We start from the raw sequence: 18,620 nt of genomic DNA, 5'->3' as shown, positions 1-18,620 counted from the left end.
ATTCAATCACGCTAACCATGGCGACTAATCTCACAAAGTGTGAATAACTAAATGTAAAGACAGTTCTTATGCTGTCTTGTCTCATGGTGATAAATGTTCATATGTATAATTATTTTTTGAAGTTAATTATTGGCTGCTGTTGAATGAGAAAGACAGTAATTGGAGACTAGCGGCTCTTTTGATCTGCTGAGGCCAAGAAAACTATGCTGCTGCTAATCTGATGCCCATAGTCAGATCTGTCATTGTAATAAATGAATTGATAGAGACTGGTTACTGAACATGTACTGTGATTGTTTTATTTATATTAATAATATTATACTAGTCAAGTACTCTGAGAAAAAAAACATTAACCTAAATAATGTGCTTAATGTGGTAACATCTAAATTAATTTTATTCAAGTAATAAAAATGATTTAACATGACTGAATCAACCTGACTACACCAACAAAACTATTTAGAACAAGTAGATACAGTATATTGGTAACAATTATTTAAGATTGTAATTGCTGGTTACCACTTTTAAAAAAAAATTTTCAAAACATAATGTTAGCTGAGAAGTGGTCTGAAGGGTAGAGCAAATGTATTTTTTTTTTTTTTTTTAATCTGGCTTGTGGCAGTTTCCAATACTATACCCACCACCTGTTTTATATAGTATATATAGTATATCTGTTACTAACCTACTTGTTATTATACTATAGCTGCACTGTTGTTATTACATATACATTTAAATATAAATGTAAATGTATTATACTATATCTGCACTGTACATTATACACTCACTGAGCACTTTATTAGGAACACTATGGTCCTAATAAAGTGCCTGATGTGGTATTCTGCTGTTGTAGCCCATTATCCTCAAGGTTCGACGTGTTGTGCATTCTGAGATGCTTTTCTGCCAAATACAAATATACATAGTGGTTATCTGAGTTACCGTAGCCTTTCTGTCAGCTCGAACCAGTCTGGTCATTTTCCGTTGACCTCTCTCATCAACAAGACGTTTCCATCTACAAAACTGCCACTCACTAGATTTTTTTTTGTTTTGGCACCATTCTGAGTAAACTCTAGAGACTGTTGTGTGTGAAAATCCCAGGAGATCAGCAGTTACAGAAATACTCAAACCAGCCCTTCAGGCATTTTTCCCCATTCTGATGGTTGATGTGAACATTAACTGAAGCTCCTGAATGCTTGTTGGTGCCAGATGGGCTGGTTTCAGTATTTCTGTATCTGCTGATCTCCTGGGATTTTCACACACAACAGTCTCTAGAATTTACTCAGAATGGTGCCAAAAACAAAAAACATCCAGTGAGCATTCTCCGATGTTCTGCCAATGGAAATGCCTTGGTGATAAGAGAGGTCAACAGAGAATGTCCAGACAGGTTTGAACTGATAAAGTCTCTGGTAACTCAGATAACCACTTATCTGGTGGCGGTTGCCACTGTTTTGGCGGCACGAGGGGGAGCTACACAATATTAGGAAGGTGGTTTTAATGTTGTGGCTGATCGCTGTATACCTGTATAAATGTGTCCAATTAATTCTATCCTCAAAAAACAGAAAATTTGAACACATACATATTTAAATAGTTAAAAAAAAATGCTTACTATCCCATTTCTTGCAAGTTCTTCTTATTACTATTAAATTCTTATAAAATAAGTAATTATTAATAGCAATAGTAGTAGAATTAGAAGTATGCAGGCTTAATACAGCCACCTCACCAAGTACCTGTTTGATCACAATGTCACTAATTAGCCCTCCTTAAGTTAATCTTGTGGTCAGTTTTCTAACATACAATAAAAGTTAATCCCTCTGATGGTATTGACACCTCCTGCCCTGAGAGATGTCTCTCAATTTCCTTTTTATCTCTATTCTTGATACATAAATTGTCAAGGCACATTCCCTCATTAAAGAGCTATGTACAGGTTTGGTGTCTGCTTTGTTCTGCACTAATGGTTGGGTATGAACATAGTGGTCTTTGTCCTGTCATTATTGGTAAGTAGTGTTAATTGGAGAGTCCAGCAGTGGCAGGCTGGTGAGAATGTGATAGGAACAGAGGGTTAGAGAGAGAGACTGAGAGAGAGATAACATTAAGGATACTAGACTAAACCACTCAGCCACAACAGACCTCTCATTAGGTGACATATTGTAACTCAAAAGAGGATGTTGCTAGCTCTTGTTTTTCCAATAGAGAGGCTTCTTTAAAAGTGACAATTGTAAAGCACTCGTGGACTTCATTCTGAGTGGTCCTTGGCCACAGGCCTATAATTAAAATATAGGAAGCAATATTATAGGAAAACTATGTCTCTCTGAATGGTTAATTATACAGTATGCTTAAGAGGCTTAAGAATCTGCAGGATGCAGGATGGCAGAGACGATCTATAAACATATAAAGAGGCACTTGTTAAAGTGCTGTTAAAACTTGTTAAATGGCTTGTTAAAACCATTGGCATTAATAAGGAGTTTATTCTCCCTCTACTACTAGATTTTGGAACATAGCTGTAAGGATTTGCTCTCATTTAGATACGAGAATCAGTGGTCAATCACTAATGTCGTGTGATGGGGCCTGGATTGCAGTAGGTCATTTAAAATGTATCCCAAAGGGGTTCCTTGTTGTTCCAGTTTGGTCTGGGCTTTGTGCAGGCCAGTCAAGTTCTTCCATATCAGACTCAGTACACCATTTTTATATGGACCTTGCTTTGTGCCGAGGCCAGGGGTATTGTCATTATGGAAAGAAAACACACACACAAATGTACCTGAGGAAATGTACCTATTGAATTAATATTTTAAGACCATCTGAGATCTAATTTAAGGAAAGATTATTTAAAAGGAGATTATGATGACAGTTCCAACATGATAACCAGGGGTGTTGCTAAACTTCAGTGACATCTGGGGCTTAGCTCACAGAGCATATTAAAATATAAAAACAAGAAGAATCCTTCATAACATGATTAAAAAAATTACCACCCTACCTGTCAAATAACAATTAAGGCCTATATTAAGTGCACAACACTGACACCTGTTCAGAACTTAATATGAGCAAACGTCGGGCGCACAATAAATGGATCAAACACGTTTTTAATATAATTTGTGGATTCAAGTGAAAATTACAACTTGTAATTTGTTCTTTTTTCAGTTGCTGAAAAACATATAAATGGCTAAAGTCTGATAACACTGTATTCAACACAAACTGGGCTACGATAATATGAGAGCAACATGTGTGTACAGGTTTGTATTTTTGAGAAAATAACGTTTATGCTTTGTTTTTGAAAAAACAAAAATTTTAAGTAATTGAAATAAGGCCATATAACACATACTAAACATTTGTCCACATGCCTTTTGAGAACTGGATCTTGTAGCCTAGAGTTTTTGCTACAAAATGATGTGAAAAACATCCTGATCACTCATTCATACAAAACAATATAGTAATTTTACTTTTGTAAGACACTTTTAGTGTTAGAAAGGTCATATGCGAGGAGGCGTGAACTATCATGAATATGGATGTATTTCACTCCTGAGGAGATGAAGACCCTCCCCTGGGCCCATAAATGAGGAATGTGACAGAAAGAGAATGAATGTGAGGAGACTTAATGATCAAAATCAAGTTTTACTTTAAAAGAAGTAATATGGCTACAAATTTTCTTTACATAAAGACTACTTAATTTTAGACCTACACTAAGCTCACCAAGACTGCATTTATTTGATCCAAATTACAGTAAAAACATTCATATTGTGAACTCTTTTTACAATTTAAAAGAACAGTTTTCTATTTGAATATATTGAAAATGCAATTTGTGATCAAAGCTGAATATTCAGCATCATTACTGCAGTCTTCAGTGTCACACGATCCTTCAGAAATCATTATAATATGCAGATTTTCTAATATGGGCATATTAAAAGTGCATTTTACTCATTTAACCTGAACAGCTATTTGCAAGCACAACCATTGATGATAATGAGGCAGCATAAACATTAGATAAAATATAATCTAAACATTCATATTATTTTTATATCATATTACATTCCATATTTATATCATACAGCATACAATTTAAATACCTGCTTTAGCTGAAACAGCATTTAAATGTAACTAAAACTTGCCTATTTGGACATATTTCAAATTTCAATACTCTGAATCCTGGCTGGCAAGTCTGGAAACAGTCCCACTAGTTCAATATGTACATGTTTATATAAAATAGCATGTCAACTAATGAAAACTAAATTATTTACTCGTTTGAAATTGTATCCTCGGCTGGATCAAGTCACTCTTCAAAATACAAACGTTCATCGGAGTCCCGGTCTTCTTCTGAGGAAAATGTGAACTCTTCGTCACTATCCAGGAGGTTCCTCGCCTGTGTATCTTGCTATCTTTCAAACATGCAGAAAAGTGAATGATCTAGATGCTTTTTAAGGCACAGTCAGGGCATTTATCATTTGCATTGATCGTCTCAGCACATTACCATATGAATAGTGCCCTCTGCCCATGGGTGTGATCACATTAGGGATCATTTGCTGAGCCTGGAGAAACTGTACATCGCTTTGTTTCATACAGATTACATTGCAGGAGAATATTTGTTTTAAATTGTATTTATTTTATTTAAAAGTAGACATTTTAAGCTTTCGTTAGACATATGTTTCATGTTTGTGTGATAATATTCGCTGAGTTTCAGTTCATTTTTGTTATGTGTTTCAGATATATGCTCGTGAACGTAGAGACTGCTGTAAGCTCATCCTTTTTATTTTCTTTATTTTACAAAAGAACAAGGTTTTTTGTTATTGTGAGAGTACACAAATAAAAGTAGACCCTTTATAGTCTAATGATGTATTACACTTATCTGTATGCCCCAAAATGTGTATTTTATGTTGTTTCTGCTGTAATGACAAAAAAATCCAGCAGGACTCGCCGGCGCGTCAGTCGACCTCAGAGGGTTAAAGAGACACCAGCACTTTCAGCGAAATTTGGAAATGTACTTGCGTTTCCTTGCATTGCTTTGGTTCTTTGGCTCTTTGTAGAAAGTTCTGGTTGTTCCGTCAATGTTTTGGACCTCTATTAAGATTGTGAATAGTTTGTTGCTGTAATGATTAGGTGGGGCTGCGAAGCAAGGCCTCCCGCCAAGGAGACTTGTGACTCCCCGTCATGTGTATGAGTCAGAGAACAGCTTCCTTGGAACTACGTTCAAAACTTTCCTGGACTCTACATTGTGCATATCCAGGGCAGATGGGGTGCCGGTGCGAAGCCAGTTGAAGAAGGGCTAAGAGCCCAGAGGGAAGAGGGCAAGTGCGCGAAGAGAGGAGAAGAGAGAGAGAGCGGAAGTTCGTACTTGGTGGGGAGGTTTTGTTTAGTTGAGTTTGGCCACACCCCAAAGGTGTCTTGATCTGCTGGGTCACATGGTCATCTCTTTCCCTCATTTTCAAAGTTGATTTACAATCCTTTGTGTAAAGGCCTCTTAAAATTCCTGCTCAAAAATGTTAAAATTTTAATCATGAATTTTATAAGAAAATGTATAGCAACAAATAACCCAAATATACTTCACAGCATCATTCTGGAAATTAAATATGGACCTCATAGATACCAAACATGAGAGTAATAATAATAATTGCAATGGCAATAACATGCATGATAAGCGATTAAAAGAGTAATAATAATAAATCATATGATTAAAGCAAGGATAACATTACATGAGGTAGTCTGACAATCTCAAAGTTTGATATACATATGAGAAAAACAATAAGAACACTAGTTCCATGTATTTAAAAGGGTAAAATATTAGTTAACCCAGTCTTGAAATTTCAAGGCTTCAGAGGCCCCCCTTCTTTGTTCCTAGACTGAGAGCTGCCTCCTAGGATACCAGATTAAAAGTTATAACGGTTACTCTATTAACAGCATGGTGATGCTTGATTATCTGTTATTGTAAATGATATAGTTAGGCTAAACCTGGTGTATAAAATTATATTGTACGTTTGGTCCAACAGAGAGTTGGACATCTTGGGTTGAGATGCATAGAGAGTCAAAAGTTTGATGTCTGTGTGGAAAAATTCAGAAGGTTACAGAGTCTGCCCTATGTCACTGTCCTGTGGGGTGAAGGGCCTCCTTGACCAATGTTCTTTTTGTTTTTAATCATGCAGTTTTGTTGTTTTAGCAGAATGGATATTCTCCATCTGACCAACCATTTGGCACTCGTCAATTATCTCAAATCAACAACCTAAAAGGAGCTTCAGTCTCCCAAAAGGAGACTCCTAAAGGGAGTGCAATCTTTCTGACAGTTCTTTCGTTTAGTGATGTGATGCAAGATGGAACTGGGAGAGGGCACATCAGACATTTTCGTTACCAAATTTATAGATTCACAGTTTTATGGCCTGGAAAGGCCCTAAGGTTATTCCTCCAGAAGGTTCTGCTTTTTGCTTTGTGTGTCCTTTGGAATGTTTCACTGCCTAGTGCACTCAAAGTCCTACGAGCCAGAATTTTAGCCTGCATTGTTGCCTTTATACTCCGATGTAATGAACATTAAGCCAATTTTTTTTTTCATCACAAAAAACATTTGGGGCTATTAACAAAAGATCCGTTGCTTCAGCCCTATCAGCCAGGGTCTAGCTACGCCACTGAAAACTGTGTGATTTCCCAGTCAAAAACAATACATCCTGTCTGTAATCACATACGCTTCTGTATAGTAATGAATAGTTACTAAATAATTCTGCTACAAATTGTATTACTTTGTATTTTATATTAGTTAATTAATATGTTGACTATCATTTAGGCCAAGTATCACAGCTACAGTAAGTTTATCACAGGGTTAATGTCACCAAAATGTCACACATAAAATTCCCCCAAGATTTCCTATATGTTTGTTTATTTGTGCCACTGAAATGAAGCACAAATTATTGTGCCTAAAGTTAGTCAGATGTTCAGAAGCCCTGAAGTCTAACAGATAAAAACTTATCCTCCAGATGTGCCCTTCCTAGCCCAACTGCCAGTGCACACTATCTTAGTGATTATCAAGCATTTAGCACTGAATTCACTATGCTGAGGATATCATTTATTCTTGTTGTTACCTGAAGTTTTTGGAAAGAAACATTACTTTAAGGGATAGTTCATTCAAAAATGTAAATTCATCAACTCATCCTCATGTCATTTCAAAACTAATTTGACTTCCTTTTTTGCATGAAACACAAAAAGAGATTTTAGCTTCAGTCACATTCACTTTTATTGCATCTTTTTTCTAAACAATGAAAGTCAATGGTGACTGAGGCTAAGGTTGTGTTCACACTTGGCAGGTTTGGTTAGATTAAAATGAACTCTGGTGTGATTTCTTTGTTAGTGAGTTTAATTTGAACAAGTGTGAATGCTGCCATCCGAACCTTGGTGTGCACCAAACAAGCGGACAGAGAGCCCCTGAATAGTGGGTCTCGTTCCACTTCCAAACAAACTCTGTTGCGGTTCGACTGATATATGAACACAGCATGGATCAAAGACGTCTAAACGGACCAATAACCGGAAGTAATTTGCCTTAAATACTGACCTCAAGCATACCTGGTTCTTCTCATCAAATGAGCTATGTGGACCATTACAGTTCGGTACAGGCGTCGGAATTGCCGTCAGCTTGTGTGCGCAACATAGGAATTACTGCCGCTGTTTTAACTCCTTTATGCATTTTATTAGCTCTTCGTTTGTTCTCAGCTGGTAAAAATGCCACCATATATATATATATATATATATATATATATATATATATATATATATACACATAAATCCAACGAGCGCATTTAGCCCAGCAGCCAGCGGTTTTGGATGTTCGGCAAATTCCGTCACAAAATAAAGCTACCCATTCAGGTTATTTATCTTATCCTTATGCCTTTTATTTTGTATCTTTAGGCTTGTTGTTAACAATGGCAGTGTGAACGCTATGCGAACCAGGACTAAATGTATCATTTTCTTTTTTGGTCCGGACCAAGATAACCAAGAGAAACGAACTACAAGTGTGAACACACCCTAAGATTCTGCCTCCTTTTTTGTTACATAAGTGAAATAATGTCATAAAGATTTAAAACAATATGAGGGTGATTAAATGATGAAAGAATACTAATTTGTGGACTAACTATTACTTTAAAGATTGTACTCCAAAAGCAGTTCACAATTCAGCTAAAATTCAGTTTAAAAGTTACCCAAGAGCCTCTGCTTGAAACATATAGATCAACTAAGGAAAGTGTCTGGATACTAACTTAAATGTACACTCACTGATCATTTTATTAGGCAACAATCATACCATGGTCGAAATCACTGAGACTTTTTTTCCCCATTCTGATAGTTGGTGTGAACATTAACCGAAGCTCCTGACCCGTATCTTCATGATTTTATGCATTGCACTGCTTCCGTATGAGTGGCTGATTAGATAATTGTATGAATAAGTAGGTGTACAGGTGTTCCTAATAAAGTGCTATTAAAAACATGTCAAATTTGTGTTTAATATTACTCTTGTTGTGAAGATGAGAACGTGGCACAGAGAACGCAATTAAACAGGACAAGCCTGTTTCACTTAAGCATTTATCTTCTTTTTTTTAATCCAGGGTATTTTTGTAGTGGTGATGGTATTTTGAGATTTTTCTGCACCAAAAAGGGTAAATAGCTGGGACAGGTTAAACTCTAATGAGCCCTCTTACATAAGGGTTGATCTGAACCACATTTCCTTTAGCCTGCTGTGAAGGTCCGCCATAGAAACAGATTGTACCTTAGGATATTGTGTCCTGAATGATGAATGTCCTGTTCTTGCCTCTGCACTGAAGCGATCCCTCTTGTCAGGTATGAAGTAGGCTATAACGCTTACATACAGTACTGTCATCAAAAGCAATAATAAATCCATTCCATACTGTGTGAAAGACATTGAGATTTCCATTCATATAATTTGTGGATTGTCAACTGAGGATATCACATAATTGATCAATTGACTGGCACATTTAGAAAAACTGGTTAAATCTTTTTTTATTTTTTTTGCTGTTATTTAGTTTACTTGACTTTAAAGCAGCACCTTTACACAATACAATAGTGTAGTGCCCTAGTTTGGGTAATAGATATACACGGTAACAACCTCAAGCACTGCCCAAAGTAGCTGCCCTAAGAGTCCCCTTTCTTGTCCATTTAAAGCAAATTGACTGCAGTGTTGCCAGAAATTATTGTTTTTCTTCGGTTGAAGATGAACTAATATAACCTAAAAACTCATGTCCTTAAACTCGCACTGTTAACTTAGAAGAATATGAAGACAAAATGTATTCTACAAATATTTTACTGCTTTGAATTATTTAAGTGTAATATTTTTCATTTGATTTATTTTTTTCTTTGAAGCTCTCTTGCTTACATATGAATACTTGATTGTAATCTCTGGCATTTGGTCAGAGCAACAACTGTAAATATATGTATGGTAAATTCACCTTTCTTAAAGGTTAAGTGAGTCATTTTATTCAATGTTAAACCTCCTGTGACACAAGTGTGACTGCTGTGTGCATTTTCCATTTCCCTTTTTGATTTGTAACTAGTAGCACCTAATAAACATGCCAAAAAAATACAGTACTATATATATATATATATATATATATATATATATATATATATATATATATATATATATATATATATATAAATATTCTAGAGCTTTCCTAAAAATTGATGGCAACATACAGTATGTGGACAGGGGGACTAAATTTAAAATGAATTCAAGCTATGGAATGTCTGATTGTTTTAATCCAATTGTTATTATGTTTCCTGGAGTGTTGGTTGTTCATGTTTTGAGATATTACAGACATTACATCAGGATTTAGCATAATTAATACTGATTCAAAGTAATGGCCAGCATCATCCAGTTACTGCCAACCATGTTAAAATAAAATTATACATTATAAATTCTGAATCTATGTGCTGATAACCATTGTCCCATGTCTGCCAAAAATGTTGAGTGGTCCAAACTTCATCTGCAGCCTGAAACTGAACTTTTGATAGGAAGTTTGGATTGAATGCACTTTGCTGTGTAGAGAGATTTAGGATGCTCCCATGATGAACCCATTGATTTTCAATGTGATAATGCACAGTAAATATAGGATTTCTGAGGGAAAAAATGCACTTAAGTACACATTATTGTACATTGTGTTTAGCAGCGTGGCGTTTCGCGCTAAATCGCTCAAATTTTAAAAATGGCATATTGGATGAAACTAGAGACTCTAATATTTTGACTCAAACAGGTTTCAATGTAAAAACTTAATTAGGTTTCTTATCAGATGTAGTTTCTTTTGGCTTTTCTCCTGACAATCACTGCTGTGTTCTGCGCACATGACAGCCCAGATTCTCCTGAACCTAGATCAGTCAGTCGCACAAGGTTAAATACATTCTCCTATCCCAAAGTAATATGCATAGTCAACTATAAGCAAGCCATTAGTAAACTGATTGCCCAGAAAAGTGTAAACAATGTGGCTATGTGGCACTATCAAATCTGTTTGTTTGAGAATCCCATCCAGCCAGACAAAGTAAAATTTTCTCAACCAATGGCATGGGTCTGGAGTGAGATTATCTGTACACTGACCAATGGAAGAGGGGAAAATATTTGGGAAACCTGTTTAAAAACAGGCCTTGTTTTTTTAATGTTATGTGGTGCCAAGGGAAGGAACAACAGTATCAGAGTTATTTTTCTGTTTTCTCTCCAGTTGGTGCTTCCAGAGTACTCCATCCATGGACTCTTCTGTATTATGTTCCTGTGCGCTCAGGAGTGGCTTACAGTGGGCCTAAATATCCCTCTGCTGTTCTACAACACATGGAGGTGAGCACCTGAACCATCTTTCACTCCCCTTAAAAGAGCAAATGTTTTGGAAAACAGCACATACAATGACTCTACTACCTAACAGATATCACTAAAATAGGTCTCTGTGACAGCCCAAGTCTCTGTAAACAGCAAATAAGACTTTAGGACTCTTTAGTTTTGGATTTTTTAGTTTTAACATGTTTTAACACTGTTTCCACACATTGGAACACAATAAATCAATAGTTTCTTTAATCTATCTATCTCTCTCTGGGCATCTCTCTCATCATTTCTCTATGTGCATCGTAGACTCTGTTTAGCATATACAGTATGAGCACTTGCAAAGGGACAGAGGACTGGTACTGTTCACACAGTAAAAAAAAAAAAAATCTTTAGAGATAAAGCGCTGAATGAAACGTAGATACATTTTGTTAAGTCCTGGTGTGATGAGGAGGAGGGCGTGGCCGGGCTATCGGCATGGACTTGTTGCCCTAAGTTAGCCAATCAGCGGGACAGAGATAAAGAGGAGCCAGGGACGCCAGTGTGGGAGAGAGAGAGTTGCACACAGCTCACTTATTGTGTGCAATCTGCATTGAGCTGAAAAGTCAACAGAGTGAGCATCGCACAGAGCTGTGTGCGTGTCTGCTGGCATGTGTGTGCCAGAGCACAATGTGTATGTTGTGTCTACGTGAACTGTTTGTTATTTAAAGTTTTCGTGATCGGTCCAGATGGCTCCTGCTTCCTCCTTGATAGTGAAGGTTACACTTCTGGTTATTGCTGGAAATCATGAGCTGCTTAGTATCCAAAATGTAAGGATACATTTAACTAGGTAATGTTTCAAAATCTAAACATTAATTCGACATGCTAATGGCGTTTGATATGAAAAGAAGCACACTCACTATGGCTTAAAGCCATAATGTTAAAAACAACTCTTTCTGACTATTTTCTGTCTGTTCAAAGGAGTTCTAACATAGAGTGATCAGCATTTGTGAATTTACTGCTCAAGTGATTTGCAAAAATTGGAACTGAGTACTCATTAAGCAAATATTCATGTCACAGACATTCACGTCTGCATGTGCCAGCCGAGCAGCTACCACTGAAATGAATGGGATTGCTAATGGATCGCTTTCTCCATGTATTTTTTACTTTTCTGTATGTTAGTGTTTTTTCTTTCTTTTTTTTTTTACAGACAAATAATATCAGAGTGAATATTTCATCACACAATGTACAGAAATCACAACTTGGATAAAAATTTGTTTTACAGTCATTTTGCAGTAGAGCTCTAAATCTTTCTGCTGGGATTGTTAATGAATATTCAGAGCTGTTGTCAATTACTGCCAACACCCTCATAATATGAGAGCTTTCCACTGTCTCTTATGCGTGCTGATATTGAATGATGAAACGGTGAAGTTATTCAGTGTAATAGTAATGCTGGATTTTGATTATTGCTATAAAGTTTTTATCACAAGTCTGTTCAGCTGGTTGTCATTAAGTAGAGCCCGCTACCTGTAATTTTCTAGAAGTACTGTTACTGCTTAAAAAATTTAGTGTGAGTAGAGTAAAAGTAGCTGACCTAAAAACTACTCAAGTAAGAGTAAAAGGGTAGCTCATTTAAAAGTACTCATGAGTAGTGAGTATTGAGTACCGAGTTGCAAAACCTATTCCCCATTATAATGAACACTGTATGCCAACTTTTAAAATACATCGCTTATCTAGGATAAACGTTTGGTTACGTATGTAACCTCCGTTCCCCCAGGGAGGGAACGACACGTTGTGTCGGAGAAGCAGCACTAGGGGTCTCTCTTGAGCGTCGATATCCACCTCTGATCTATGAAAAAAGGCCAATGAGAGTTGGCAGCCGGTATTTGAGCAAATACGGGAGTTCATTCAGGATTTTTTTGAGGAGCCGGAAATGGTCCGGCCACAACAGTGGCTCGGTTCAGCAACATGGCGGAGGAAAGACACAATGTGTCGTTCCCTCCCTCGGGGAACGGAGGTTACATACGTAACCAAACGTTCCCCCTTCTGTCGCTCTCTCCACGTTGTGTCAGAGAAGCGACACTAGGGGACCCATTCCAATCTTCCCATGTGCTGAACCGTGTACATGAACCGCCGATACAGAGGCGGGCAGGGATTTCATCCAGTGCCGCGCATCGTCTGTACCTGGCTGCACGTACCCTTCCCCAATGCCCCATAAGAACATCGGAATCCTTCTAGTTACCCTGGGAGGGGAACAAGGCGATGTTTGCCAACATGGGAACGGGCCGGCCTGGCTGGGCCTCTTTTCTCTCTATGTTTCTCGCATAGAGCAATCACGGCCGGGGCCCTTACACGCATATTGGGAAGGGGGTCTTACCCAGACCCTGCGGAGATCACACCTGCCCTTTTTCTTGGGGAGGAAAAGTGGTAGACACGTCACACGGCCGTCTTAGGGCTCGTGTGGAAAGTATGGTGTGGTGGTAGATCCAGCCTCGAAAGGGGGGAGTTGCTACAGCACGGCGACCGGGGCAGCTGTAACTGCCTAAGGGAGACACGGGGGTCCGCTCGTAAGGGGACAGAACCGTGGAATTACACACAGGGGGAGTCCGCGCAGGAGGCCTTACCTGTGGAGCACCTATACCAGTACAGGGTAGCCATCAGGGTACCCGCAGTGGCTTGGGTTGGCGAGTTCCTCCGCTGAACCGCGGACCCGGAGGGCTGGGGAGGAATCGACCAGGGGCCCGACTCGGAGTGGGGCGCCCTGGGAAGAAGGTGCACTACTTTACCTTGACGTCAGGAAAAGGGCGCTGGGAGCAAGCGATCCACCCGGCCGGTCGGGCTACGTGTTACCGAGTTCTACGGGCTCGGACCTGAGAAAACACGAGACGCAACCGACTCAACGCAGAGGTTGTAAAACCTCGCAAAGGTGTTGCCCAACCCGCGGCTCTACAGATGTCTGCTAGGGAGGTGCCCTTGGCCAGTGCCCACGAGGACGCAACACCCCTTGTTGAGTGAGCTCGGACCCGCAAGGGTAGGGGCACGGCCTGGGTGTGATAAGCCAGTGTGATGGCGGCGGCGAGCCTCTGTTTGGAGACGGCATTCACTTTCTGCCGTCCCCCAAAGCAGACAAAGAGCTGCTCAGAGCGTCTGGTGCTCTGTGTGCGGTCCAGGTAAATGCGCAGGGTGCGCACTGGACATAGCAACGAAAGGGCTGGGTCTGCCTCCTCCCGGGGCAGCGGTTGCAGGTTCACTACCTGATCTCGGAAGGGTGTGGTAGGAACCTTGGGCACATAGCCCGGTCGCGGTCTTAGGATCACAGACGTATCTGCCGGACCGAACTCCAGACAAGTGTCGCTGACAGAGAACGCTTGCAGATCCCCGACCCTCTTGATAGAGGCGAGCGCAATCAGCAGGGCCGTCTTGAGAGAGAGGGCCCTGAGTCCAGTTGATTCAAGCGGCTCGAAGGGAGGTCTCTGGAGTCCTGCCAAGACTACCGAGAGATCCCAGGAGGGAACTAGGCCTGGCCGGGAGGGATTCAACCTCTGGGCGCCTCTCAGGAACCTGAGGATCAGGTCGTGCTTACCCAAAGACTTGCCGTCTACAGGATCGTGGTGGGCGGCAATGGCGGCAACATACACCTTGAGGGTGGACGGGGACAGCCTCCTGTCCAGCCTCTCCTGTAGGAACAGGAGCACTGACTTGATCGCGCATCTCTGCGGGTCTTCAGTTCGGGAAGAACACCAATCTGCGAACAAGAGCCACTTTAGGGCGTAAAGGACTTGCGACTTGAGTCGCTGCTGGCTCCATAGGAGGAGACGGCGGGCGAGTTGTGACATGTGGCGGGAGCGTACGCCGCCTTGGCGATTTATGTACGCCACCACCGTGGTGCTGTCCGATCTCACGAGGACATGTTTGTCCCGAACTAACGGGAGGAACTTCCTGAGAGCAAGAAGGACGGTCAGCAACTCCAGGCAATTGATGTGCCAACGCAGCGGGGCCCCTTTCCAATGGCCCGCTGCTGCGTGCCCGCTGTACACGGCACCCCACCCGGACCGGGAGGCGTCTATTGTGACCAGAACGCGTCAGGACACCTGCTGCAGGGGCACTCCTGCCTGTAAAAAGCAGAGGTCTGTCCAGGGTCGGAGTATTTTGAGGCAGGCGGGGGTGATCCTTACCCGATGCGTGCCGTGGTGCCATGCTTGTCTCGGGACTCGAATCTGGAGCCAGTGCTGGAGTGGTCTCATATGCATCAACCCCAGCGGCGTGACCGCTGCGGAGGACGCCATATGCCCCAGGAGCCTCTGGAAAAGTTTTAGAGGGACCACTGTGCCTGGCTTGAAGGAAGCGAGGCAGTCCAGCACCGACTGAGCACGCTCGCTCGTGAGACGTGCTGTCATTGAGACTGAGTCTAACTCCAACCCGAGAAAAGAGATGCTCTGAACCGGAGTGAGCTTGCTCTTTTCCCAGTTGACCTGAAGCCCCAAACGGCTGAGGTGCCGGAGCACCTGGTCTCTGCAGATGCCGGCTACTCGTAGTGGGGCAAGGGCCGCCTCTGCGACCTTCGTGAAGACGCGAGGGCACAGAGACAGGCCGAAGGGGAGGACTTTGTACTGAAACGCCTGGCCGTCGAACGCGAACCGTTAGAAGGGTCGGTGTCATGGCAGAATTGAGACGTGGAAGTACGCGTCCTTCAGGTCTACCGCTGCGAACCAATCTAGATGCTGAACGCCAGCCAGAATATTTCTCTGCGTGAGCATTTTGAACGGGAGTTTTAACAAGGCCCGATTGAAAACTCACAGGTCCAGGATTGGTCGTAAGCCGCCGCCTTTCTTGGGTACAATGAAGTAAGGGCTGTAGAAACCCTTCCTCATTTCGGTTGGAGGGACGGGCTCTACCGCGCCCTTGGCTAAGAGGGTCGCGATTTCCGTGCGCAGAGAACTGGCATGCTTGCCGTGTACTGCAGAAAAGCGGACGCCCCTGAAGGGGGGCGGGAGCCGGGCAAACTGAATTGCGTAACCGAGTCGAATGGTCCGGTGCAGCCAGCGTGATGCCTTGGGAAGCGAAAGCCACACTTCCCAGCTCTGCGCTAGGAGCACCAAAGGGACGAGTATTTTGGACGTACCCGGCGGGGCCTCGCAGCGGGGCAGAACAGGTAGTGCAGCGTCGGGTGGCTTCGTTGCGGCGTGAGGCTGAGGTGCTGAGAATAGACTAAAAGCACTTACCTTGCTCCGCGCACCCGGCAGGGGGCGGGTTCGTGACTGAGGAGGAGGTCTGATGCTGGCATCCTCTGGACTCGTCTGAACCGGCCGGCCGGGGGACAGTCGTGGGCAGGTGGAAGGCGGGATCGCCGCGTCCGGTGTACCGGGACTGTCGTAATCTGAAAGCAGATTGCCGTGAGAATGGCATTTGCGGGCCAGGTGACCCAGAGGCAAAGGAAATAGCTCTTTTATTGAGAATGTGGGTACCACAGCCCCGTCAGGGGTGTGGCAAATGAAAAACAAAGGATTCTCCTCCGGCCCTCCACCGGGGGATGGAGCGGTCTTACCACCTCCGGAGCTAACGTCTTCGGCTCTGGGTCGGCTGTCTCTGGAACGCTTGGGAGCCTTCTGGGTCCTAGAGGGGGTTCGTGAGACAGGGGGCGTGCACCGCCTGTGGGGTGCTCGACGCTGGGGCTGAGAGCTGGGCCCGGGTTGAGGCGGAGCAGGAGCTGGTTTCTTCGCAGGGGGACCCCCTCGGCGGGCAGACGGGGCGGGGCCCGTAGCGGCAGGTCTGCGGCGGGGCATGATGTGACTGATGGCCTCCGTCTGCTTCTTCACCGCGGAGAACTGTTGGGCGAAGTCCTCGATGGTGTCGCCGAAAAGGCCAATCTGGGAGACAGGTGCGTCCAGGAAGCGGTTCTTATCAGCCTCATGCATCTCGACCAGATTGAGCCAGAGATGGCGTTCCTGGACCACAAGGGTGGCCATCGCCTGTCCGAGTGCCTGCGCTGTGGCCTTCGTTGCTCTCAGGGCGAGGTCGGTCGCTGAGCGCAGTTCCTGCAGCACATCAGGATCAGGTCCACCCCCGTGCATGCTTCTGAGTGCTTTGGCCTGGTGGACTTGCAGGAGGGCCATCGCATGCAGGGTGGAGGCAGCGCGTCCAGCCGCACTGTAGGCCTTCCCGTTGAGCGAGGATGTTGTCCTACAAGGCTTGGATGGGAGTACGGGGCGGCCACGCCAGGAGGTAGGGCTACCGGGGCATAGATGGTACGCAACTGCCCTATCGACCTGGGGAATCGCCCCGTACCCGTGGCGCTCTCCGCCGTCGAGGGTGGTGAGAGTGGAGCGGGTGGCACCTAGATGAGCGGAGAGCGGGGCTCTCCACGTAGACGTCAGCTCGTCATGCACCTCCGGGAAAAACGGGATCGGGGGGATGCGAGGCCTTGAACGGCGCTGCCCCCAGGAACCAGTCATCCAACCGTGAAGGCTGTGGGGAGGATGGAGGGTTCCAATCCAACCCCACGCTCACGGCGGCCCGGGAAAGCATGTCAGACATCTGAGTGTCGGCCTCAGCCTGGGCCTGCTGGCCCGAAGGCGACAGTCCAGGGGAGTCCTCGGCATCAGACATCACACTCTCCGATGCAGCGGCGAGCTCATCTGCTTCGGGCTCGGGAGGATAGACAGCCGGGCCGTGAGGCGAGCCGCTATTGCCGCGAGCGTAGACGGGGACCAGCGAGCATATCTGGGAACGGGAGGTTCGCGGGGGGCTACCCGACGAAACTGCACCCGCTGCCGCCCCCAAATCGCCCCCAGCGCCAACCGCATCGTCCTCAATCCCGTGGGAAGAAGGAGCAATGCGGGGTGCAGCTGGGGTGGCTTGCTCTCTGTTGAAAGCAAGCCGCGACCGCAACGTGGTCATGGTCATGTTCTCGCAGTGAGAACATGAGCCATCTACAAACGCCGAAGCGCTCAGGGGCAACAATGCACGCCGTGCGAAGTAGGAGAAAGCCGCTGTTGTGCGCCGTTAAATCCAACAGCATGCAGATCGTCAGAGGAAACAGGAACGTTAGTGGTGTGTAACTCGCAGCAAACTGCAGACAGACCATCGGCTCCGAAGAAATTTTCTGAATGAACTCCCGTATTTGCGCCGCTTAAATACCCGTATGTCCGGGGGCGGGACATGCAAATACCAGCTGCCAACTCTCATTGGCCTTTTTTCATAGATCAGAGGTGGATATTGGCGCTCGAGAGACCCCTAGTGTCGCTTCTCCGACACAACGTGGAGAGAGCGACAGAAGGGGAACACTACATTAATCTGATTCCAAAAAATAAAAGGGAGACATGATAACAGAAATGAAAAAATAAAAAGTTATTTTAAGTACACTGATCACCATTTTAAATCGTAATGAATGAAACAATTACATTAAAATCAGTTTATGTGTAGGGTCTAAATTTCCCTTAATGCCGACAGAGCATTATTGATAAAACATGTTCAAACAATGCAAGAAATGCAAAGAAATGCAGGTTCACTTGACACATCATGTCCTGCACAATAGAGGAGGAAGAGCAGGCATGGAAAAAGTTGTTTGGTAAATGGGCTATCACTCTTAAAAAGGAATAATTCACCCAAAAATGAAAATTCTCTCATCATTTACTTACCCTCATGCCTTCCTGGATGTGTATGACTTTCTTTCTTCTGCAGAACACAAATTAAGATTTTTAGAACAATATCTCAGCTCTTTTCGTCCATACAGTGAAAGTGAATCTGTGCTAAAATATTGAAGCTCCACAAATCACATAAATCAACATAAAAGTAGTCTAATTCATGTGCCTCTCCAGTGGTTGAATCCATGTTTTCAGAAGCGATATGATAGATTTGGTGAGAAACAGATCAATAT

General features: G+C 43.2%; 1 protein-coding gene across 1 annotated transcript in view; it reads left to right on the top strand.

The window, feature by feature from the left end:
* The window catches only part of LOC127621675 (protein cornichon homolog 3-like), a 72,929-nt gene that overhangs the window by 32,962 nt on the left and 21,347 nt on the right, over positions 1-18,620 (top strand). Inside the window, exon 4 of the mRNA XM_052095386.1 lies at positions 10,674-10,786. Coding sequence (XP_051951346.1) covers positions 10,674-10,786 — 113 coding nt within the window. The remainder of the gene's footprint in view (positions 1-10,673; positions 10,787-18,620) is intronic.

Source organism: Xyrauchen texanus, chromosome 28 (assembly GCF_025860055.1).
Source record: "Xyrauchen texanus isolate HMW12.3.18 chromosome 28, RBS_HiC_50CHRs, whole genome shotgun sequence".
Classification (NCBI taxonomy): Eukaryota; Metazoa; Chordata; class Actinopteri; order Cypriniformes; family Catostomidae; genus Xyrauchen; species Xyrauchen texanus.
This window is presented reverse-complemented; position numbering and strand designations above follow the sequence as displayed.